Below are 25,742 nucleotides of genomic sequence, written 5' to 3'. Positions count from 1 at the left end.
TGTATCCAGGGTGGGGCGGGCAGACGACGTGACGTCATGCCGTTCGCTGCATCCTCTGACAGTTCTCGATGTTTATAACGGGAGAACCGGAAGTGACGTGCAGGGACCCGGAAATACCAGACCGAGACCGAACCGGAGCCGAATCTGAAGACTGAGAGGGGAGAAGAGCGAGGAGACGGAGGAGAGCCGCCTGCAGGGGGGTGAGAGAGACCCGGGGGGGAGGGGGAGGAGTATATAGAGGGGGAGGCTGACGGAGTACACGGGGGGAGGGGCCTCTATTAGAGAGAAAGACTGTGGTGTCTATGGAGGGGGATGGAAGACAATAGGCCTTGTCCCGTCCCAGCCCCCCGTGTGTGTCGTTCCCCACCCCCCCCTCCCCGGTGTGTCGTCTCCCCCCCCCTCCCAGTCCCCGGTGTGTCGTCTCCCCCCCCCCTCCCAGTCCCCGGTGTGTCGTCTCCCCCCCCTCCCAGTCCCCGGTGTGTCGTCTTCCCCCCCCCTCCCAGTCCCCGGTGTGTCGTCTCCCCCCCCCCCCCTCCCAGTCCCCGGTGTGTCGTCTCCCCCCCCCCCCCCTCCCAGTCCCCCGGTGTGTCGTCTCCCCCCCCCCCCCCTCCCAGTCCCCGGTGTGTCGTCTCCCCCCCCCCTCCCAGTCCCCGGTGTGTCGTCTCCCCCCCCCTCCCAGTCCCGGTGTGTCATTCCCCCCCCCTCCCAGTCCCCGGTGTGTCATTCCCCCCCCTCCCAGTCCCGGTGTGTCATCCCCCCCCCCTCCCAGTCCCCGGTGTGTCATCCCCCCCCCCCTCCCAGTCCCCGGTGTGTCATCCCCCCCCCCTCCCAGTCCCCGGTGTGTCATCCCCCCCCCCTCCCAGTCCCCGGTGTGTCATCCCCCCCCCCTCCCAGTCCCCGGTGTGTCATCCCCCCCCCCTCCCAGTCCCCGGTGTGTCATTCCCCCCCCCCTCCCAGTCCCCGGTGTGTCATTCCCCAGTCCCCGGTGTGTCATTCCCCCCCCCCCCCCTCCCAGTCCCCGGTGTGTCATTTCCCCCTCCCTCCCAGTCCCCGGTGTGTCATTCCCCCCCCCCTCCCAGTCCCCGGTGTGTCATTCCCCCCCCCTCCCAGTCCCCGGTGTGTCATTCCCCCCCCCCTCCCAGTCCCCGGTGTGTCATTCCCCCCCCCCCCTCCCAGTCCCCGGTGTGTCATTCCCCCCCCCCTCCCAGTCCCCGGTGTGTCATCCCCCCCCCCCCCTCCCAGTCCCCGGTGTGTCATCCCCCCCCCCCCCTCCCAGTCCCCGGTGTGTCATCCCCCCCCCCCCCTCCCAGTCCCCGGTGTGTCATCCCCCCCCCCCTCCCAGTCCCCGGTGTGTCATCCCCCCCCCCTCCCAGTCCCCGGTGTGTCATCCCCCCCCCCTCCCAGTCCCCGGTGTGTCACCCCCCCCCCCCTCCCAGTCCCCGGTGTGTCATCCCCCCCCCCTCCCAGTCCCCGGTGTGTCATCCCCCCCCCTCCCAGTCCCCGGTGTGTCATCCCCCCCCCTCCCAGTCCCCGGTGTGTCATCCCCCCCCCTCCCAGTCCCCGGTGTGTCATCCCCCCCCCTCCCAGTCCCCGGTGTGTCATCCCCCCCCCTCCCAGTCCCCGGTGTGTCATCCCCCCCCCCTCCCAGTCCCCGGTGTGTCATTCCCCCCCCCCTCCCAGTCCCCGGTGTGTCATTCCCCCCCCCCCTCCCAGTCCCCGGTGTGTCATTCCCCCCCCCCTCCCAGTCCCCGGTGTGTCATTCCCCCCCCCTCCCAGTCCCCGGTGTGTCATTCCCCCCCCCCTCCCAGTCCCCGGTGTGTCATTCCCCCCCCCCCCTCCCAGTCCCCGGTGTGTCATTCCCCCCCCCCCTCCCAGTCCCCGGTGTGTCATTCCCCCCCCCTCCCAGTCCCCGGTGTGTCATTCCCCCCCCCCCTCCCAGTCCCCGGTGTGTCATTCCCCCCCCCCCCTCCCAGTCCCCGGTGTGTCATTCCCCCCCCCCCCTCCCAGTCCCCGGTGTGTCATTCCCCCCCCCCCTCCCAGTCCCCGGTGTGTCATTCCCCCCCCCCTCCCAGTCCCCGGTGTGTCATTCCCCCCCCCCTCCCAGTCCCCGGTGTGTCATTCCCCCCCCCCTCCCAGTCCCCGGTGTGTCATTCCCCCCCCCCTCCCAGTCCCCGGTGTGTCATTCCCCCCCCCCTCCCAGTCCCCGGTGTGTCATTCCCCCCCCCCCCTCCCAGTCCCCGGTGTGTCATTCCCCCCCCCCTCCCAGTCCCCGGTGTGTCATTTCCCCCCCCCCCTCCCAGTCCCCGGTGTGTCATTTCCCCCCCCCCTCCCAGTCCCCGGTGTGTCATTTCCCCCCCCCCCCTCCCAGTCCCCGGTGTGTCATTTCCCCCCCCCCCCTCCCAGTCCCCGGTGTGTCATTTCCCCCCCCCCCTCCCAGTCCCCGGTGTGTCATTTCCCCCCCCCCTCCCAGTCCCCGGTGTGTCATTTCCCCCCCCCCCTCCCAGTCCCCGGTGTGTCATTTCCCCCCCCCCTCCCAGTCCCCGGTGTGTCATTCCCCCCCCCCTCCCAGTCCCCGGTGTGTCATTTCCCCCCCCCCTCCCAGTCCCCGGTGTGTCATTCCCCCCCCCCCCTCCCAGTCCCCGGTGTGTCATCCCCCCCCCTCCCAGTCCCCGGTGTGTCATCCCCCCCCCCTCCCAGTCCCCGGTGTGTCATCCCCCCCCCTCCCAGTCCCCGGTGTGTCATTCCCCCCCCCTCCCAGTCCCCGGTGTGTCATTCCCCCCCCCCTCCCAGTCCCCGGTGTGTCATTCCCCCCCCCCCTCCCAGTCCCCGGTGTGTCATTCCCCCCCCCCCCTCCCAGTCCCCGGTGTGTCATTCCCCCCCCCCCTCCCAGTCCCCGGTGTGTCATTCCCCCCCCCCCTCCCAGTCCCCGGTGTGTCATTCCCCCCCCCCCTCCCAGTCCCCGGTGTGTCATTCCCCCCCCCCCTCCCAGTCCCTGGTGTGTCATTCCCCCCCCCCCCTCCCAGTCCCCGGTGTGTCATTCCCCCCCCCCCCTCCCAGTCCCCGGTGTGTCATTCCCCCCCCCCCTCCCAGTCCCCGGTGTGTCATTCCCCCCCCCCCTCCCAGTCCCCGGTGTGTCATTCCCCCCCCCCTCCCAGTCCCCGGTGTGTCATTCCCCCCCCCCTCCCAGTCCCCGGTGTGTCATTCCCCCCCCCCTCCCAGTCCCCGGTGTGTCATTCCCCCCCCCCCTCCCAGTCCCCGGTGTGTCATTCCCCCCCCCCCTCCCAGTCCCCGGTGTGTCATTCCCCCCCCCCCCTCCCAGTCCCCGGTGTGTCATTCCCCCCCCCCTCCCAGTCCCCGGTGTGTCATTCCCCCCCCCCCCTCCCAGTCCCCGGTGTGTCATTCCCCCCCCCCCCTCCCAGTCCCCGGTGTGTCATTCCCCCCCCCCCCTCCCAGTCCCCGGTGTGTCATTCCCCCCCCCCCCTCCCAGTCCCCGGTGTGTCATTCCCCCCCCCCCTCCCAGTCCCCGGTGTGTCATTCCCCCCCCCCCTCCCAGTCCCCGGTGTGTCATTCCCCCCCCCCTCCCAGTCCCCGGTGTGTCATTCCCCCCCCCCTCCCAGTCCCCGGTGTGTCATTCCCCCCCCCCTCCCAGTCCCCGGTGTGTCATTCCCCCCCCCTCCCAGTCCCCGGTGTGTCATTCCCCCCCCCCTCCCAGTCCCCGGTGTGTCATTCCCCCCCCCTCCCAGTCCCCGGTGTGTCATTCCCCCCCCCTCCCAGTCCCCGGTGTGTCATTCCCCCCCCCCCCCAGTCCCCGGTGTGTCATTCCCCCCCCCCTCCCAGTCCCCGGTGTGTCATTCCCCCCCCCCTCCCAGTCCCCGGTGTGTCATTCCCCCCCCCCCCCTCCCAGTCCCCGGTGTGTCATTCCCCCCCCCCCTCCCAGTCCCCGGTGTGTCATTCCCCCCCCCCCCTCCCAGTCCCCGGTGTGTCATTCCCCCCCCCCCCTCCCAGTCCCCGGTGTGTCATTCCCCCCCCCCCCTCCCAGTCCCCGGTGTGTCATTCCCCCCCCCCTCCCAGTCCCCGGTGTGTCATTCCCCCCCCCCCCCCTCCCAGTCCCCGGTGTGTCATTCCCCCCCCCCCCTCCCAGTCCCCGGTGTGTCATTCCCCCCCCCCCCCTCCCAGTCCCCGGTGTGTCATTCCCCCCCCCCCCCTCCCAGTCCCCGGTGTGTCATTCCCCCCCCCCCCTCCCAGTCCCCGGTGTGTCATTCCCCCCCCCCTCCCAGTCCCCGGTGTGTCATTCCCCCCCCCCTCCCAGTCCCCGGTGTGTCATTCCCCCCTCCCCCCTCCCAGTCCCCGGTGTGTCATTCCCCCCCCCCCCTCCCAGTCCCCGGTGTGTCATTCCCCCCCCCCCCTCCCAGTCCCCGGTGTGTCATTTCCCCCCCCCCCCCTCCCAGTCCCCGGTGTGTCATTCCCCCCCCCCCCCCCTCCCAGTCCCCGGTGTGTCATTCCCCCCCCCCCTCCCAGTCCCCGGTGTGTCATTCCCCCCCCCCCTCCCAGTCCCCGGTGTGTCATTCCCCCCCCCCCCCTCCCAGTCCCCGGTGTGTCATTCCCCCCCCCCCCCCTCCCAGTCCCCGGTGTGTCATTCCCCCCCCCCCCCTCCCAGTCCCCGGTGTGTCATTCCCCCCCCCCCCCTCCCAGTCCCCGGTGTGTCATTCCCCCCCCCCCCCTCCCAGTCCCCGGTGTGTCATTCCCCCCCCCCCTCCCAGTCCCCGGTGTGTCATTCCCCCCCCCCCTCCCAGTCCCCGGTGTGTCATTCCCCCCCCCCCTCCCAGTCCCCGGTGTGTCATTCCCCCCCCCCTCCCAGTCCCCGGTGTGTCATTCCCCCCCCCCCTCCCAGTCCCGGTGTGTCATTCCCCCCCCCCCTCCCAGTCCCCGGTGTGTCATTCCCCCCCCCCTCCCAGTCCCCGGTGTGTCATTCCCCCCCCCCCTCCCAGTCCCCGGTGTGTCATTCCCCCCCCCCCCCCCAGTCCCCGGTGTGTCATTCCCCCCCCCCCCCCCCAGTCCCCGGTGTGTCATTCCCCCCCCCCCCTCCCAGTCCCCGGTGTGTCATTCCCCCCCCCCCTCCCAGTCCCCGGTGTGTCATTCCCCCCCCCCCCCCTCCCAGTCCCCGGTGTGTCATTCCCCCCCCCCCCCTCCCAGTCCCCGGTGTGTCATTCCCCCCCCCCCCTCCCAGTCCTCGGTGTGTCATTCCCCCCCCCCCTCCCAGTCCTCGGTGTGTCATTCCCCCCCCCCCCTCCCAGTCCTCGGTGTGTCATTCCCCCCCCCCCTCCCAGTCCCCGGTGTGTCATTCCCCCCCCCTCCCAGTCCCCGGTGTGTCATTCCCCCCCCCCCTCCCAGTCCCCGGTGTGTCATCTCCCCCCCACCCCCCTCCCAGTCCCCGGTGTGTCATCTCCCCCCCACCCCCCTCCCAGTCCCCGGTGTGTGTCGTCAACCCCCCCCCCCCCCCCAGTCCCCGGTGTGTGTCGTTTCCCCCCCCCTTCCCAGGCCCCAGCTGAGCGGCACCAACAATTCGCCCTCTTTGGAGCTCAGTAATCTCCGGATTACTAGCAGGGAATGAGGAAAGTGAGACCTCTCGCCTTTTAGGTGTCTCATCACACAGCAGAAGCCAAAGAATCTTCCATCCTTTCTGCTTTCACCACCATGTTAAGGGTTTCCAAATTTTAGTCCAGTGTGTATATGTATGTGTGTGTGTGTACACACAGTGAGGAACAGATGTATTGAACCCCCTGCGATTCTGCAGGTTCTCCCACTTCTCCATCATGGAGGGTCTGACATTCACATTGCAGGGGATTCCCACTCTGAGGACAGAATTCAGGAGATCACATTGCAGGGGATTCCCACTCTGAGGACAGAATTCAGGAGATCACATTGCAGGGGATTCCCACTCTGAGGACAGAATTCAGGAGATCACATTGTATGATTTGTAAAGAATGTATTTGTCTCGCACGGCTGAACAGAAGTATTTGAACCCCTGAGAAGATCCCTGTTAATATTTGGTACAGAAGCCTTTGTCTGCAATTACAGAGGTCAGACGGTTCCTGTAGTCCTTGGCCAGGTTTGCACTGCAACAGGGATTTTGGCCGACTCCTCCACACCGATCTCCTCTAGATCTGTCAGGTTTCGGGGCTGTCGCTGAGCAACACGGAGTTTCAGCTCCCTCCAAAGATGTTCTATTGGATTTAGGTGCGGAGACTGGCTAGGCCACTCCAGAACCTTGATATGCTTCTTACGGAGCCACTCCTTGGTTCTCCTGGCTGTGTGCTTCGGGTCGTTGTCATGTTGGAAGACCCAGCCACGACCCGTCTTCAATGCTCTGACTGAGGGAAGGAGGTTGTTGCTGAAGATCTCACCATAAATGGCCCCATTCATCCTCTCCTTAATACAGTGCAGTCGTCCTGTCCCCTTCGCAGAAAAGCACCCCCAAAGCATGATGTTACCACCCCCATGCTTCACAGTAGGGATGGTGTTCTTGGGATGCAACTCATCCTTCTTTTTCCTCCAAACACGACGAGTGAAGTTTAGACCAAAAAGTTCTCCTTTGGTGTCATCTGACCACATGACTTCCTCCCTTCCTCCTCTGACCACATGACTTCCTCCCTTCCTCCTCTGGATCATCCAGATGGTCATTGGCAACCTTCAGACGGGCCTGGACATGTGATGACTTGAGCAGGGGAACCTTCAGACGGGCCTGGACATGTGATGACTTGGGCAGGGGAACCTTCAGACGGGCCTGGACATGTGATGACTTGGGCAGGGGAACCTTCAGACGGGCCTGGACATGTGATGACTTGGGCAGGGGAACCTTCCGTGCCATGCATGATTGGAAACCATGACGGCGTAGTGTTCTACCGACGGTGACCTGTGAAACTGTGGTCCCAGCTCTCTTCATGTCATTGACCAGCTCCTCCCTTGTAGTTCTGGGCTGATTCCTCACCTTTCTTCTCATCAGTGATCCCCCACGAGGGGACATCTTGCATGGAGCCCCAGTCCGAGGGAGACTGACAGTCGTCTTTAGCCTCTTCCATTCTCTAACAATTGCTCCAACAGTTGATCTATTGTCACCAAGCTGCTTGGCAATTGCCCCGTAGCCCTTTCCAGCCTTGTGGAGGTCCACAGTTTTGTCTCTGGTGTCTTTTGACAGCTCTTTGGTCTTGCCCATGGTAGTAGTTGGTGTCTGACTGACTGTGGGGTGGACAGGTGTCTATAGAGCTCAGACAGGGGCTACTAAGTGAGATGAATGAGTGGAGTAGAGGGGGGCTTTATAAAGGGGCAGTAACAGGTCTTTGAGAGCCAGAATTCTTGCTGCTTCTCAGGGGTTCAAATCCTTCTGTTCAGCCGTGCGAGATAAATACATTCTTTACAAATCATACAATGTGATCTCCTGAATTCTGTCCTCAGAGTGGGAATCCCCTGCAATGTGATCTCCTGAATTCTGTCCTCAGAGTGGGAATCCCCTGCAATGTAACCTCCTGAATTCTGTCCTCGGAGTGGGAATCCCCTGCAATGTGAATGTCAGACCCTCCATGATGGAGAAGTGGGAGAACTTGCAGAATCGCAGGGGGTTCAAATACTTCTGTTCCTCACTGTATGTGTGTGTGTGTATATATATATATGATACTAGCATGAAAGGTGGAGCTCGTACAGCGCCCAGCGACTCTTTCTTTGTTTGGGGCCATTTTAGCCCACTTTATATAAAGGAAAGTTCCATAAATCTGAACATACTTGCTTTCCCTCGCAGGGTTTCAGCATTTCTCTCTTCCATATACAGATATTTAGCCTCCTGACTTCTACATACAGTCTTGCTCTGCCTCCCACCTCTCCTAGGTGGAGCCCTCCTGATTCCGGGGCAATGAGCTCCTGTCTGCCGGGGTGGAGCCCTCCTGACTCCGGGGCAATGAGCTCCTGTCTGCCGGGGTGGAGCCCTCCTGACTCCGGGGCAATGAGCTCCTGTCTGCCGGGGTGGAGCCCTCCTGACTCCGGGGCAATGAGCTCCTGTCTGCCGGGGTGGAGCCCTCCTGACTCCGGGGCAATGAGCTCCTGTCTGCCGGGGTGGAGCCCTCCTGACTCCGGGGCAATGAGCTCCTGTCTGCCGGGGTGGAGCCCTCCTGACTCCGGGGCAATGAGCTCCTGTCTGCCGGGGTGGAGCCCTCCTGACTCCGGGGCAATGAGCTCCTGTCTGCCGGGGTGGAGCCCTCCTGACTCCGGGGCCCAGAACAATGGTTAGGCCTCTACAGCAAGGCCTGCACACACCTGAGTAATCGGGTTGCTGGATGTTCACAAAACATGGACCCAGGATGGGAGATTTCATCCCTCCCAGATCACCCCCAAAATCTCCAGGCCCCAAAACGGGCTTTACCAACCAACGAGGAAACTGAAAAACCTGTTCCTCTGCATCAAGAGAACCGCCTGGAGCCCCTCAGCCTGTATAGTTGAGAATCCTGAGTTATAACCTTGATACAGACCGTGGGAAGATACTGCACTGCGCATATATATATATACTCCAGTATCTCCCGGAAGTGAGCCCCCCCCCCTCACATATTTGTAAATATTTGATTCTCTCTTTTCATGTGACAACACTGAGAAATGACACTTTGTTACAATGTGACGTAGTCAGTGTACAGTTTGTATAACATGGAAATTTGCTGTCCCCTCAAAATAACTCAACACACCGCCATTCATGTCTAAACCGCCAGCAACAGAATTGAGTCCACCCCTAAGTGACAAGGTCCACATTGGGCCCAAGTAGCCATTTTCCCTCCCCGGTGTCATGTGACTCATCGCCATGATTGACCAATGAAGTTGTGCGCATGTGCTCAGCGTCATATCCAGAGGTTGTCTTTGGGAAATAGACGTATGAGTGCTGCCAGCATTGCTGCAGAGGGTGAAGGGGTGGGGGGGGTCAGCCTGTCAGTGGGGCCAGCATTGCTGCAGAGGGTGAAGGGGTGGGGAGGTCAGCCTGTCAGTGGGGCCAGCATTGCTGCAGAGGGTGAAGGGGTGGGGAGGTCAGCCTGTCAGTGGTGCCAGCATTGCTGCAGAGGGTGAAGGGGTGGGGAGGTCAGCCTGTCAGTGGGGCCAGCATTGCTGCAGAGGGTGAAGAGGTGGGGGGGGGTGGCCTGTCAGTGGGGCCAGCATTGCTGCAGAGGGTGAAGGGGTGGGGGGGGGGTGGCCTGTCAGTGGGGCCAGCATTGCTGCAGAGGGTGAAGGGGTGGGGGGTCAGCCTGTCAGTGGAGCCAGCATTGCTGCAGAGGGTGAAGGGGTGGGGGGGTCAGCCTGTCAGTGGGGCCAGCATTGCTGCAGAGGGTGAAGGGGTGGGGGGGGGGGGCAGCCTGTCAGTGGAGCCAGCATTGCTGCAGAGGGTGAAGGGGTGGGGGGCAGCCTGTCAGTGGGGCCAGCATTGCTGCAGAGGGTGAAGGGGTGGGGTGGGGGGGGCAGCCTGTCAGTGGAGCCAGCATTGCTGCAGAGGGTGAAGGGGTGGGGGGGGGCAGCCTGTCAGTGGGGCCAGCATTGCTGCAGAGGGTGAAGGGGTGGGGGGGGAGGCAGCCTGTCAGTGGGGCCAGCATTGCTGCAGAGGGTGAAGGGGTGGGGGGGTCAGCCTGTCAGTGGAGCCAGCATTGCTGCAGAGGGTGAAGGGGTGGGGGGGGGGGCAGCCTGTCAGTGGGGCCAGCATTGCTGCAGAGGGTGAAGGGGTGGGGGGGTCAGCCTGTCATTGGAGCCAGCATTGCTGCAGAAGGTGAAGGGGTGGGGGGGGTCAGCCTGTCAGTGGGGCCAGCATTGCTGCAGAGGGTGAAGGGGTGGGGAGGTCAGCCTGTCAGTGGAGCCAGCATTGCTGCAGAGGGTGAAGGGGTGGGGAGGTCAGCCTGTCAGTGGGGCCAGCATTGCTGCAGAGGGTGAAGGGGTGGGGGGTCAGCCTGTCAGTGGGGCCAGCATTGCTGCAGAGGGTGTAGGGGGGGAGGTCAGCCTGTCAGTGGGGCCAGCATTGCTGCAGAGGGTGAAGGGGTGGGGGGTCAGCCTGTCAGTGGGGCCAGCATTGCTGCAGAGGGTGTAGGGGTGGGGGGGTCAGCCTGTCTGTGCTCAGACCATACGCCGCACACTGCATCACATTGGTCTGCATGGCTGTCGTCCCAGAAGGAAGCCTCTTCTAAAGATGATGCACAAGAAAGCCCCAAAACAGTTTGCTGAAGACCAGCAGACTAAGGACATGGATTACTGGAACCGCCTCCTGTGGTCTGATGACACCAACAGCAACTGATTGGGTTCAGATGGTGTCAGGCATGTGTGGCGGCAAGCAGGTGAGGAGTACAAAGACAGGTGTGTCTTGCCTACAGTCAAGGATGATGGTGGGAGTGTCACGGTCTGGGGCTGCATGGTGGTGGGGGTGTCATGGTCTGAGGCCGCGTGATGGTGGGGGTGTCATGGTCTGGGGCCACATGACTGCTGCCGGCACTGGGGGGGCTACAGTTCATTGAGGGAACCATGAATGCCAACACTGAAGCAGAGCATGATCCCCTCCCTTTGGAGACTGGGCCGCAGGGCAATATTCCAACATAACAACCCCAAACACACCTCCAAGACCACCACTGCCTTGCTGAAGAAGCTGAGGGTTCAGGTGATGGACTGGCCAAGCATGTCTCCAGACCTGAACCCTATTGAGCATCTGTGGGGCCTCCTCTAACGGAAGGTGGAGGAGCACAAGGTCTATAACATCCACCAGCTCCGTGATGACGTCATGGAGGAGTGGAAGAGGACTCCAGTGGCAACCTGTGAAGCTCTGGTGACCTCCAGGCCCAAGAGGGTTCAGGCAGTGCTGGAAAATAATGGCGGCCACACAAAATATTGACACTTTGGGCCCAATGTGGACCTTGTCACTTAGGGGTGGACTCACGTGTGTGTATTTGTATAGTATATACATCTCTTCTATCGGCCCCTTCATACTTGATGTTAATAACGATCGATGAGGAACCTTTGCTGACTGACACTGACTTTTGTTCCCTCTCAGGGTTGGTTAGCGTCCCGTGGCCTCTTTGGGATCGCAGTAATGTCGTGTCCGAGAGTACGGCTGGATTTCATTCCGAGTCCTTGTGGAACGTTTTCTGGAAGAAGGCCGAGTACAAGTCAGAAATACTGAAGGGAGTGCAGCTGTATGAAGAATAGTTGCTTGGTATCCAAGTGTTGTGTCTGAGAAGCTGGACCTTTTGTAATCACAGGTATGACATCTGCTGAGTCTAGTCAGATATAAGGATAGAGGAGGATATCTGCAGCTAGTGGTACTTACCTCCCTATGCATAGAAGAAGGTCAGAAGATGAATGCAGGTCCTGTGTTGGTATACTGGATGGTGGGGTTGGGTACGTGTAGGGTAGAATCGGTGTTGGGTAGGTGTTGTGTTGGGTAGAGTAGGGTACATGTTGGGTAAGGTAGGTGTTGGGTAGGGTACATGTTGGGTAGAGTAAGGTAGGTGTTGGGTAGAGTACAGTACATGTTGGGTAGGGTACATGTTGGGTAAGGTAGGTGTTGGGTAGGGTACATGTTGGGTAAGGTAGGTGTTGGGTAGGGTACATGTTGGGTAAGGTAGGTGTTGGGTAGGGTACATGTTGGGTAAGGTAGGTGTTGGGTAGGGTACATGTTGGGTAGAGTAGGGTGGGTGTTGGGTAGAGTAATGTACATGTTGGGTAGGGTAGGTGTTGGGTAGAGTAGGGTACATGTTGGGTAGGGGTTTTGTTGGGTAGGGTAGGTGTTGGGTAGGGCATGGTACATGTTTGGTAGGGTAGGTGTTGGGTAGAGTAGGGTAGATGTTGGGTAGGGTACATGTTGGGTAGGGTACATGTTGGGTAGGGTACATGTTGGGTAGGGTACATGTTGGGTAGGGTACATGTTTGGTTGGTGCAGTTCACAGGCCTCTAGTTTATATTTGGAACATGAGTATATGTAATCTCGGCTCCTCCCCCTTCTGTATTATCCACATACAGAGCACATTCTCACCCCATCCAATATAGAACACAGCCAGTAAGTTGTACTCCCTGAGAAACCCTCGATTCACACAGAGGGCAGCACAATAAGCTCCATACACTGCCAACTGCAGAGGCGTTTATGCGTCCTGTGATTCACTGTACACGGGGAGGGGCTCTGTAGATCCGCCATTTCCCAAGTCGTCTCCCAGGACAGCCCGTGAGAGGTAGAGCTCCTCCCCACAGGACAGGAAACCCGTTACCCCATGGAGAATAAAAGGGTGTTCTCCAGGCCCTGCCTCAGTTATTAGTGTTTCCTCTGGACGAGGGTAACATGTTTCCTGGAACGTTTGGGAAAAGTTCTCCCTTGGGTTGGCTGGAAGCTCTGTTTGGGGAAACCTATTCATGGAATCCTTGTGTACTTGCCCTGCAGCAATCCCCTCCATAGATACAGCAGGGAATGGGCTGCTACAGTCTTGGCCTTTCCAGGGCCTGGGGAGGACTGGACTGGTTTTGTGCATCCCTCTGCCAGTTTGTCCCTCATGCCTCTGGAGGAGGATGGTGATGAGAGGCGGCCATACCTGATCTGTGCGGCTGCAATCAGTGGCAGTGTAGGGCTTGACTGTGGTGCCTGCCCAGGCTTCCTCCTCTTGTGGCGGGGGGGAGGGGCTTCTGCGCTCCTCGTTGGCTCCAGATGTGCCGTGGCATTATTTCTGGGAGGCGAGTGACATCATTGCCGGGCTCTGGGGATGCCAGTTCTGATCCCCATTTCTGGGAGGCGAGTGACATCATTGCCGGGCTCTGGGGATGCCAGTTCTGATCCCCATTTCTGGGAGGTGAGTCACATCATTGCCGGGCTCTGGGGATGCCAGTTCTGATCCCCATTTCTGGGAGGTGAGTGACATCATTGCCGGGCTCTGGGGATGCCAGTTCTGATCCCCATTTCTGGGAGGTGAGTGACATCATTGCCGGGCTCTGGGGATGCCAGTTCTGATCCCCATTTCTGGGAGGCGAGTGACATCATTGCCGGGCTCTGGGGATGCCAGTTCTGATCCCCATTTCTGGGAGGTGAGTGACATCATTGCCGGGCTCTGGGGATGCCAGTTCTGATCCCCATTTCTGGGAGGCGAGTGACATCATTGCCGGGCTCTGGGGATGCCAGTTCTGATCCCCATTTCTGGGAGGTGAGTGACATCATTGCCGGGCTCTGGGGATGCCAGTTCTGATCCCCATTTCTGGGAGGCGAGTCCTATAATCTAGTTTCTACTTTCCCGCCCTTCAGGCTGATTCCAGCAATGTTACAGAAGTTTCATCTAGTTGGATTTCATTCTGATAGCTCCACATTGGCTGAAATGCCCTTGGTTTGCCCTCCTGAAATCCTTGGCAGTCTGTCCTCCAGTATTTCTTCCAAAGAGGGAAGAAGATCCCAGGGTCCTGTTTGATGTCCAGGCTTGGACACATTAAGACTCTCACAGTGGTACCTGTGTAGCAGTTATTAAAGCAAGAAGGATTTTCGGATAAAGTGGTCCAAACGTTGGTGGAACTGTTGAAAGCCAGTTACTATAGCTGTCTATTTCAAGATATGGAATAAGTTTAATTCTTGGATGGCTGAACAAGAACGATCTGAAACCTCCATTCAAACAATCCTGGATTTGTTCCAGGAAGGTATAAGCAAGGGTTTATCCCTCAGCACTGTTAAAGTTCAAGCAGCAGCTTTAGGAACATTTCTAAGAGTTTCCCTCCTGGAAGATCCTATGATTTCTTTAATCAGTGGCCAGAAGGAGACCTGTGCCGTTTAAGTCTAGTCCTTCTTGGGACCTTTTTCTAGTATTGACATCTAGTCCTTCTTGGGACCTTTTTCTAGTATTGACATCTAGTCCTTCTTGGGACCTTTTTCTAGTATTGACATCTAGTCCTTCTTGGGACCTTTTGCTAGTATTGACGTCTAGTCCTTTTGAGCCTTTAGGGGAAGCATCCATTACACTTGTTACTTGGAAGACGATATTTTTTGTGGCCATTGCCACGGCATGTAGGATTAGTGAACTGCAGGCTCTATCAATCAAAGCTCCATTTTTTTTTTTTTTTAATTTTTGATGACAGAATAGTTCTGAAGATGGATCCTGGCTTTTTGTCTAAAGTAGCCATGTCTTTTCATAGGTCACAGGACATTGTGCTACCCTCCTTTTTGTACCTCTCACTCAAATAGAAAAGAAAGTAAGTTCAGGTTACTTGACATTAGGAGATCTCTTACACTACTTGGATTCGAAATTTAAGAAGGTCTGATGCTCTATTTGTCCTTTTTTCGAAGAGGGTTTCCAGCTTCCAAGCCAACTCTTGCCAGATGGATCAAGCAGGCCATTTCACTTTGCTATCAAGTTAAATACCTGTCAGTACCTTTCATTAATGCACATTCTACTAGGGACTTATCTATGTCCTGGGCAGAGAGAGCTGGTGCCTCTCCAGATCAAGTATGTAAGGCCGCTACCTGGTTGTGTTTCTCAATATTTCTCAGGCACTACTGTTTGGATCTCTTTGAGTAGTCAAGAGCAAACCATTGGGCGTAAGGTCCTCCAGGCAGTGGTCCCACTCTAGGCTGGTAAGTTATTACTTATCGTCTCGTGGGCTCTCCTGAAAGACAACTTGGGAAAACCAGAGTTCTTTCTTTCCAGGAGTCTTTGCAGGACAACCAGATTCCTGCCCTTTGCATCATGTTATGCTTTTTTACGTTTGTTTTCCAGGTTCGTCATTCAGTTCTTGTGGTTTACTGAGGCTGGGGCCTGTCATACAACAGTCGTAATACATAGGGGGCTGTCATAGTGGGGGGGTCTCAGCAGTCATTGTTCCCATCATCTCCCTGTCTGAGGCTTTGTCCTATATTAGAGTGTGAGCTCCTGGGAGGAGAAGGACATGACTGCAGCCATAGATGAATGTCCTGAACCTTCATCCCTCTTGTTTATTGCTGAGGGAACCTTCATCAGTCATTCTGGAAGTTCAGAGTCCTTCCTTATTTCAAAAATAAAAATACAAAAATCCCCCTGCGCTCCACAGAACCTAGTGAGTAAGCTGCTATCACCTGTTCTTTATACCGCAAGATGTGTGAAATCAAATCATATAAGTGGTGAAGCGCTCAACTTATAATTACCTAGTGAATACACAAATCATATAAATACAAATAATTATAAATAATTATAAACTAGTGCAATATCTTCATACACATAACGAATATATATCCCTGGTGATATAGTGAAAACTTATATCTTTTAAACTGTCCAGAAAGTGAAAAAATACAATAATTAAATAAATAGTGATGCCACACTGTGAAATTAATGGCAAAAGTGTTCAAAATAATGTCACTCCATGCTGCAAATAGTGCTTTTCGTGTAAATCTTGACGTGACTCCCCTCAATAGCAGAAATGCCCCCTCACCTTCCACATTCGACCCTTGCGGGTCACAGAGCCTTTTTATATATATCTTTCTGTTTGATGTTCTCCACTGCCTCCACCGACCTTAATCCACCTCCAGGCAGTAAGTACCTCTCCAATTACTCCCCTCATGCACCGAACTTTGCCAGGTAAACCTCTCCTCCACTGCCACCTCCGACCAAGTTCCTCCTCTGGGCAGTAAATATCATCCAATACCCCTCACACAATGGACTCAGGCTCAGAGTGATTCATGTAAAACGATAAAACAGACCTCCATAGTGTAACATCGCTTTATTAAACCAATCCAATATAATTGAATATTGCACTCACATGTCCTCACGATTTTACAAGCAGTTTCCCATATGCTATGGGTGTATACAGGAGTCCCAAGATGGCGTCCGAACCCGGAACCGGAAGTACGTCACCCCTACGTCGACGCGTTGCGCCACTGTCACGTGGCTTCTTCAGGATACCGTATTGGATGGCCGCACTTCCTTTTAACTCCTCTACACAATCTACAAGGGGCGTGTACAATACCTCCATTTTCATGGAGCCCATTATACAAGGACAGCCGCGATCTGCCGCTGATTCCCCTATTTCCAAACTCTAAAAGGGCATAACGAATTACCCATATATACAAAAACTACATGGGGCATATATATTCTCTCGTGGGACCCCCTGTATATAGGACAATTAGCTAATAAATATAAACAACACCCCATAAAAACCTTTTATTACACTACATAGGTAAGTATATTAAACCCAAAAAACCCCCCTAAGTTCAATATTGTAATTAACATAAAACCCAATAAAAATCAGGAGATAAATCTACTTAGTATTTCCCCTCCCACCTAGACACATCCATAGATATATCTAAATTCGTGTATATATATATACAAATATGCAAATATACACCAAAAATATTTCCATAAAAATTATAAAAATATATATAAAATTATAAAAAATGTATATACCCATATACATAAAACACCATTCCATAAGTAAATTTATTATTGTAATGGATTCCAATTATTTTGTATTATAATTAATTTGAAGAAATATTGCAAATATTAAAAACCATGTTCTAAACTACTTCTAAAAAATTCTAAAAACTGTAAAAGAGCTCCTGTATAGTACCCATACCACATGTTCACAGGAATGGAATCATATATAATATACAACCTAAACCAAATATTCTTAAAAATCATCTTAAAAATCATTAATGAAGCAATTAAGATCAAATTCAATGTTTAAGCCTCTAGGTGTCAGCGTTTGCATAAGGAAAATCCATTTGGACTCCGCCTGACTAATTGTTCTCACTTTGTGGCTCCCTCTCCAGTGCTTTTTATAACGTTCTACTCCCCAAAATTTCAAGCCCGAAGGGTCATTAGCATGATGGCTAGCAAAGTGTTTAGAAACATTATGTTTTGGGTTCCCCTTTAATATATTTTTCACATGTTCTCTTAGTCTCACACATAAAGCTCGTTTAGTGCGTCCCACATACTGCAGACCGCAGTTGCACTCTAAAACATAAATCACCCCTTCAGTTTTACATGTGATAAAATCATTGATCTCAAATAGACGCCCATTACTATTAGCCACAAACTCTTTTTTCTTTTTATTTTGCCCTTTAGTGGCTTTACAAACACTACATTTTTTACAGGGAAAAAAACCTGTAACATTAAACAAGGTACTCTCTCTATTAACCTTAGGAGGATCTAGTACATTCTTCATAATTTTGTTCCTCAAAGTGGGGGCTCTCCTATAGACAAACTTGGGTTGTTCTGGTAATAAATTACCTAAAATAGGATCCATTTTTAAAATCGGCCAATACTTTTTGAAAACATTTTGGATCTTTTTATATTGCAAATTGAAATCCAATATCACCGCTACCTGATCGGTCTTCTCCTTATCTTCATTTTTTATTTTGTTCCCGATAAGTTTCTTTCTATCCATATTGGCCACCTCAAGTTTATTTTTCTCGAGATCACACATAGCATAACCTTTGGATGCAAACCTTTTTTCCAAAATCATGGCCTGAGTCTTGTAATCTTCTTCATATGTACAATTTCTTTTTAACCTGATGAACTGGCCCTTAGGGATGTTCAGTAACCAGGGGGGAAAATGACAGCTTTCTATCGGGATGTAACCATTCCGGTCCACATCCTTAAAATGGGTTATAGTGCTAATAATTCCCCCTTTTACTTGAATGTCCAAATCCAAAAATTGAATGGACTGGTTACTGCATTTCCATACAAACTTGATGTTTTTATTATTATTATTTAATTGATTCAAAAAATTCATCAATTTACTTTCATCCCCTTTCCATATGATGAACACATCATCTATATATCTTTTATACATTGCCAGTTCAGCTGGTTTGTTTTTATATATCGAATCTTGTTCCCAATGGGCCATAAACAAGTTCGCCACACTTGGGGCGAAACGGGCTCCCATGGCCACACCCCTAATCTGTCTATAGAAAGCCTTGTCATACCAGAAGTAGTTGTGGCTCAGACTAAAATCCAAACATTGTACAATAAATTTCCTCTGCGTCCAATTCAGATTACTCAATTCCCTCAGACCCCATCCTGTAGCTTCTAGTGCATCTTCATGATTAATGATGGTATATAGCGAAGATACATCAGCGCTAGCCATTATCAAATTAGAACTCCCTTTTTCTTCCTCCAAAAGTTGAATGAGATGTTTGGTATCTCTCAAAAACGATACCGTATTCTGGACCAATGGCTGTAAAAAAGTATCTATATATTGGCCCAGCCTGGCCAATACTGATTGAATACCGTTAACAATTGGCCTCCCCGGTGGGTTAACAGAATTTTTGTGCATTTTCGGAATAGTATAGATCACCGGTATACGACAACATTCTGGTACCAAAAATCTCCCCTCTTTAGTATTTAATATCTTTTTCTTTTCACCTGTTTTTATTAACTGTTCTAATTCCTTTCTGTATATCCTTGTGGGGTCTTTTAATAATTTCAAATATGTGTCTTCATCATCCAACTGGGCTTGCAATTCACTGCAATAGTATTCTTTAGAAAGTACAACGATTCCCCCTCCCTTGTCTGCCGGCCTTATTACTATATCATTCCTTTTCATTAATTTATTAACACCTATTTGGAATCCCTGATTGGCCTTTTTATTTGGAATATGTATATTCTCTAATTCTTTATTCACCATTTTTTTAAAAACTTCCACTTGATTATTACTGTTAATCTGGGGATTAAAAACCGATTTGTTTTTCAATGTGGTATGGGTAAATTTGTCACAATTCTTAAAAGTACTAACTTTAGCTCCAGTGAGCCCTGCAAAGTATTTCTTCAGATTCAATTTCCTTATATATTTCTGTATGTCTATGTAGGTACTGAACTTATCCATATTCTTAGGGGGTGCAAATTTGAGACCTTTATCAAGGACCATAATCTCTTCTCTCGAAAGGGATGTCCCGCTGATATTAAAAATCCCTTCCCCTACTGGTCTCTTTTCCTTTTGTTTTTTACTTCCTCTGCAGCCCCTTCTCTTCCTGGGCTCTTTTGTTTCCCTGGTACTGGACTCTTCTCCCCTTTGCCCCTCTCTAAAAAATCCCTACTGGGATAGTGATTAAGTGGTTCGAATCTATTCTGGGTTGGAACAGGACCCTGATTATCATACCTAGGTGGATACCAATCTCCATTCCTAGGACTTCTCTCATAATATGGTTGATAATTCATCCCTTGTGGTGGATAATTCATCCCATATTGCGGATAATTGGTCCCCTGTTGCGGATGATAATTCCTTGGTGGTTGGTAATCTGACCTGGATGGATTTGATCTATATGGTTGGTAATAGGGTCTCCCTCTTTTACCTCTCCCTCCTTGTCCATTATATGATCCTCCTTTTTTCACAGGTTTCCACCCATTATTGGGAGTGGGATAAGACTGCATGTTATATTGCTGGCTTTCATTATAAGTGCCACTCGCTGGCTCCTTATATGACACATGTGGAGTGGGAGCTTTATTAACCACTACTGATTTAACTGGTGTGGAATTAGTGGATCCTATACCCGGATTGGGGGCTGAGGATTGCCATTTGAATACTAAATTCTTTGAAAAATCATTAGTATCCCTATGGTATTTTTTCATTTTTCTAAATTTCACCTCTGCATCAACTTTTTCCAGGTCTTTGCTTAATCTTTTTGTCAAATTAACCATTTGCGGTGTATCTTTAAACGGCTCAATTTGTTTCTTAATATCCTCTATTTGTATCTCCAAATTCCTCATTTTTTTCTGTTTTCTTTTAAGCAAAAATTGCACTAGTTCCAAACCTTTTTCATTAAAGAAACAAAACTTCCTTATTTCATCATGAGAACATGGCCACCTACAGCAAGCTTGGATACCATGGGATAACCTAAGTACAGTATATTGGTGAGCATGTGAATGTGGGGGGCAGGGCATATACCCAGGGTGACAGGGAGGCCATTTCTTCAGTCTGCTCTTCGCTCTGCAATCATTATAGGGCTTGGGGTGAAGATGATTTATTTCCAGACGTCTTCCTGTGTGTCCAGGCAGGAGCAGACCTATCGGGGTGAGGCGGCATTGTAGGCTGGTCTTCCATCAGACAGGAGGGATGACTGACATCTCCTAGTCTCCCCCGGCATTGCCACCTCATTCCGTTTTATAATCTTTTGAATTCAGAGTCTCTCGCTGTTCTAGAAGTCATCCTACCTATTGTCTGTGTTTCAGGCTTTATAATATTTGGAGACCCTGAAATGAAGTTGTTGGAAAATTCGCATTTTGAAGCTGTGAATTCCCAGCTGTGTGTGGAGACAGGCGACTCACACATCATAGGGAGGTAAGTGATCAGATGAGAGGTGACATTCTTCCTGTGTTCCTTCACTGCCTACCACACGTCAGAGGTGCGTCAGTGGAGCATGATTTTAATCATACATCGTAATCATTGGCTATATGTAATAACCAAGCTTTCCAAATAGAAGAGCGTCTCCTCACTAGTTACTGTGGTGAATCTAAGAAGGTGGATTCCTGGCATTCAGAAAGTCTAATTAGCAGAGTTGTGTGACTCTAATAGGGAGGGTTCCTGGATTTCGATGGTCTCCTCGGTAGTCATGTGGATGTAATGAGGAGGGTTCCTGGATTTCGATGGTCTCCTCGGTAGTCATGTGGATGTAATGAGGAGGGTTCCTGGATTTCGATGGTCTCCTCGGTAGTCATGTGGATGTAATGAGGAGGGTTCCTGGATTTCGATGGTCTCCTCGGTAGTCATGTGGATGTAATGAGGAAGGTTCCTGGATTTCGATGGTCTCCTTGGTAGTCATGTGGATGTAATGAGGAAGGTTCCTGGATTTCGATGGTCTCCTTGGTAGTCATGTGGATGTAATGAGGAGGATTCCTGGATTTAGATGGTCTTCCCAATAGTCATGTGGATGTAATGAGGAGGGTTCCTGGATTTCGATGGTCTTCCCAATAGTCATGTGGATGTAATGAGGAGGGTTCCTGGATTTCGATGGTCTTCCCAATAGTCATGTGGATGTAATGAGGAGGGTTCCTGGATTTCAATGGTCTCCTCGGTAGTCATGTGGATGTAATGAGGAGGGTTCCTGGATTTTGATGGTCTCCTTTTTGTAGTCGTGTGGATGTAATGAGGAGGGTTCCTGGATTTTGATGGTCTCCTTTTTGTAGTCGTGTGGATGTAATGAGGAGGGTTCCTGGATTTCAATGGTCTCCTCGGTAGTCATGTGGATGTAATGAGGAGGGTTCCTGGATTTTGATGGTCTCCTTTTTGTAGTCGTGTGGATGTAATGAGGAGGGTTCCTGGATTTTGATGGTCTCCTTTTTGTAGTCGTGTGGATGTAATGAGGAGGGTTCCTGGATTTTGATGGTCTCCTTTTTGTAGTCGTGTGGATGTAATGAGGAGGGTTCCTGGATTTCGATGGTCTCCTCGGTAGTCATGTGGATGTAATGAGGAGGGTTCCTGGATTTTGATGGTCTCCTTTTTGTAGTCGTGTGGATGTAATGAGGAGGGTTCCTGGATTTTGATGGTCTCCTTTTTGTAGTCGTGTGGATGTAATGAGGAGGGTTCCTGGATTTTGATGGTCTCCTTTTTGTAGTCGTGTGGATGTAATGAGGAGGGTTCCTGGATTTTGATGGTCTCCTTTTTGTAGTCGTGTGGATGTAATGAGGAGGGTTCCTGGATTTTGATGGTCTCCTTTTTGTAGTCGTGTGGATGTAATGAGGAGGGTTCCTGGATTTTGATGGTCTCCTTTTTGTAGTCGTGTGGATGTAATGAAGAGGGTTCCTGGATTTCAATGGTCTCCTCGGTAGTTGTGTGGATGTAATGAGGGGGATTTGTGGGCTTTTATTGAAGGACTAAGTAAAGACACCTTTGAGTGTCCCTCACATGACTTTACCTGGATAGAATGTATGAACACAATGTGGCACATATGGCTGTGATCTGTTTTCCAGTCCATCTAATGTGTCAGGGAAGACCAACCTGTAATTGCCGATCTCTTTATTGTTTCAGGATTGAGAGCTACTCGTGTAAAATGGCTGGCGATGACAAGCACATGTTCAAGCAGTTCTGTCAGGAAGGCCAGCCACATGTGCTGGAAGCGTTGTCACCCCCACAGAGCGGTGGAGTCAGTCCCAGCAGGTATTTTTCTCTCCAGGTGAATTTTTTGGTTGGGGGGGGGGGGGTTTGTCAGAGGATTGCAAAGCAAAAGGCTGACAGTTGGCTGCCCATACAAGGCTTTATTTTTTTTGGTTCAGCCAGCCAGTGAAAGACTGAACCGATTTCCCCATCCACACATCTGAGCTGTGCCAGTGTGTTTGGATAGGGGGTCTCCCCTGCCGATTGACTACATGTGCTGATCGAGCAAAATTGACCAACAAGCCCATTCATGAAAAGTTAATTGATAGAATGGGAACGTTCATACCTGGATTGAAATTCATCCGGTTCCTGCTGAACTAGGCAAACTGTGATGCATGTAGGGGCAGCTGTTAGCAGCAAGTGAATGTGGTATTTACATGTTTGGGGGGAGGTCATGGTTGTTACATGTGGCAGACTGTTGGTGTCTCTCTTGCAGGCTGGGGAAGAGTCTCGGTGGGGATGAAGATGGACCTCTCAGTGATAAGTGCAGCCGGAAGACTCTCTTCTATCTTATCGCCACTCTAAATGAATCCTTCCGGCCGGATTACGACTTTAGTGCAGCTCGGAGCCATGAATTCAGCCGAGAGCCCAGCCTGAACTGGGTGAGTGGTGTGCCCGGAGCTGTACCTTGGGGTGTGCCCGGAGCTGTACCTTGGGGTGTGCCCGGAGCTGTACCTTGGGGTGTGCCCGGAGCTGTACCTTGGGGTGTGCCCTGGGTTGTTCCCGGGGGTGTGCCCGGAGCTGTACCTTGGGGTGTGCCCGGAGCTGTACCTTGGGGGTGTGCCCGGAGCTGTACCTTGGGGGTGTGCCCTGGGTTGTTCCCGGGGGTGTGCCCTGGGTTGTTCCCGGGGGTGTGCCCGGAGCTGTACCTTGAGGTGTGCCCGGAGCTGTACCTTGGGGGTGTGCCCGGAGCTGTACCTTGGGGGTGTGCCCGGAGCTGTACCTTGGGGGTGTGCCCGGAGCTGTACCTTGGGGGTGTGCCCGGAGCTGTACCTTGGGGGTGTGCCCGGAGCTGTACCTTGGGGGTGTGCCCGGAGCTGTACCTTGGGGGTGTGCCCGGAGCTGTACCTTGGGGGTGTGCCCGGAGCTGTACCTTGGGGGTGTGCCCGGAGCTGTACCTTGGGGGTGTGCCCGGAGCTGTTCCCGGGGGTGTGCCCTGGGTTGTTCCCGGGGGTGTGCCCTGAGCTGTACCTTGAGGTGTGCCCGGAGCTGTACCTTGAGGTGTGCCCGGAGCTGTAGCTTGAGGTGTGCCCTGGGTTGTTCCCGGGGGTGTGCCCGGAGCTGTACCCGGAGCTGTACCTTGAGGTGTGCCCGGAGCTGTACCTTGAGGTGTGCCCTGGGTTGTTCCCGGGGGTGTACCCGGAGCTGTACCTTGAGGTGTGCCTGGAGCTGTACCTTGAGGTGTGCCCGGAGCTGTACCTTGAGGTGTGCCCGGAGCTGTTCCCGGGGGTGTGCCCTGGGTTGTTCCCGGGGGTGTGCCCTGAGCTGTACCTTGAGGTGTGCCCGGAGCTGTACCTTGAGGTGTGCCCGGAGCTGTAGCTTGAGGTGTGCCCTGGGTTGTTCCCGGGGGTGTGCCCGGAGCTGTACCCGGAGCTGTACCTTGAGGTGTGCCCGGAGCTGTACCTTGAGGTGTGCCCTGGGTTGTTCCCGGGGGTGTACCCGGAGCTGTACCTTGAGGTGTGCCTGGAGCTGTACCTTGAGGTGTGCCCGGAGCTGTACCTTGAGGTGTGCCCGGAGCTGTACCTTGAGGTGTGCCCGGAGCTGTAGCTTGAGGTGTGCCCTGGGTTGTTCCCGGGGGTGTGCCCGGAGCTGTACCCGGAGCTGTACCTTGAGGTGTGCCCGGAGCTGTACCTTGAGGTGTGCCCTGGGTTGTTCCCGGGGGTGTACCCGGAGCTGTACCTTGAGGTGTGCCCGAAGCTGTACCTTGAGGTGTGCCCTGGGTTGTTCCCGGAGCTGTACCTAAAGCGGAACGAACCCCCCCCCCCCCCCCCAGTTAAAGCAGAACTAAGCCACTCCCCCTATTGAAGAGGAACAAACCCCCTCAAAAGAAAGCAGAACTAAGCCACTCCCCAATAAAGTGGAACGAAGCCCCCTGAATAATTCTTTCCAAGGACAGTTGCTCGTGTGCTTATGTTTTGCTCTCAGCCGGACTGTGTCACCATCAAATGTCTGGTGTCATAAGGTCCCATGTGCAGACCAAACCCAGGCTAAGATGGCGGCTTCCATGGCTGCGCTTGGTAGGATGGTCTTTACGGTGGACAATGAGGTGTTTATTGCGGGGGGCGCCTGTGATGTCTTTTCTGCAGTAGATTCTTATCTGCCGGTTCGCAATCTTCCTGATAATATATCGCGAGCTGCAGATTCAGGAGATCCGGAACCAGCGGGAGAATCTTTTGTTTTAAAGTGGAACTCCAGACAAAAATTGGGAATGACAAATCTAGCCGAATCTGTCGGTGTCATTCGTTCAGTTTTTGTTTCGGAGTCCCGGTGTACATGGTTGTATTCTGGTTGATCCTGCCAGTAAATCTGTTATCTTTCAGCTTCCATTAACAGACCAAGCTGTCCAGCAAAGGTGTCGGGGGGGGGGGGGGGGGGGGGTTGGACGAATCCTTTGCCACTGCCAGGGGTGCTTACTATGGTCAGCTTTTAGTTAAAACCTTTATCTGTATTGTGCAGGACACGGAAATTGATCGGTTATATTCCCCTTCCTTCAGGTGACTGGACATTGGCAACCGTTTTGATGGGCCCGCCCCCTATAACCCCACCCACTCCATGAGGCTCTGCCTTTGTTCTAGTGTCCTTAGGTGACGCCTTTTCCTATTTTTCATCAGATTTATTTCACCTCCTTCACCTGACACCCCTATCGAGATCTGACTGCTTACTACCTTCATTGGTCACTGGCAGTGTCTGGATGGTGACCCTCAAGTACAGCTTGGGAACTGTACCTGGCCCCTGGAAGTCTATGGCTATGTGCCCCTTGGGGCTGCCCTGATAATTCCTTATTGGAAGGGTCCATCATGGGTTTTGTCCCACCTGCCTGAGTGCTCATTTACCCTGTAGGAACACTCCCTTCTGTGCCCCCCACCCCCCATCTGTGCCTGAGGCCCATTCTCCCAATTGAGGCCCGGATCTCTGGGCCCCTTCTCCCGATTGAGGCCCGGATCTCTGGGCCCCTTCTCCCGATTGAGGCCCGGATCTCTGGGCCCGTTCTCCCGATTGAGGCCCGGATCTCGGCTCATACACCCCTCCTTGTGCAGAGCCAGAGCCTTGTTTCTGTTTCATGTTGTCCCTGTAAAGAACAGTCCAGGTTATAGGTCCCTCTGCCATGTGGAGGGTGTCATGGTGTCATCACCCTCTGGGAACTGTCAGCTTAGACAGGCAGGGATGCTGCAGTGGGTGGCAAAGTATACAATCCCTGGATTGGTGGGTAGGTGGTGAGGCAGTGCGGTTGGGCAAAGTATACAATCCCTGGATTGGTGGGTAGGTGGTGAGGCAGTGCGGTTGGGCAAAGTATACAATCCCTGGATTGGTCGGTAGGTGGTGAGGCAGTGCGGTTGGGCAAAGTATACAATCCCTGGATTGGTGGGTAGGTGGTGAGGCAGTGCGGTTGGGCAAAGTATACAATCCCTGGATTGGTGGGTAGGTGGTGAGGCAGTGCGGTT

The 25,742-nt window shown here is 53.8% G+C and overlaps 1 protein-coding gene across 1 annotated transcript; it reads left to right on the top strand.

Moving 5' to 3' along the window:
- LOC149431202 (repressor of RNA polymerase III transcription MAF1 homolog) lies at positions 1-22,761 on the top strand (the record flags this gene model as incomplete). Its single annotated transcript, XM_089665795.1, has 5 exons — positions 1-200; positions 11,051-11,258; positions 20,160-20,268; positions 21,955-22,083; positions 22,517-22,761. Coding segments are annotated over exons 3-5 (457 nt in total), but the record flags the coding sequence as incomplete, so codon positions are not given.
- Positions 22,762-25,742: the final 2,981 nt, after the last annotated feature.

Source organism: Staurois parvus, unplaced genomic scaffold, assembly GCF_062004578.1.
Source record: "Staurois parvus isolate SC_StPar_1 unplaced genomic scaffold, SC_StPar_1.0 ptg002355l, whole genome shotgun sequence".
In the NCBI taxonomy this organism is placed as follows: Eukaryota; Metazoa; Chordata; class Amphibia; order Anura; family Ranidae; genus Staurois; species Staurois parvus.
Note: the sequence above shows the minus strand (reverse complement) of the source record. Positions and strands in the feature narration are given on the sequence as shown.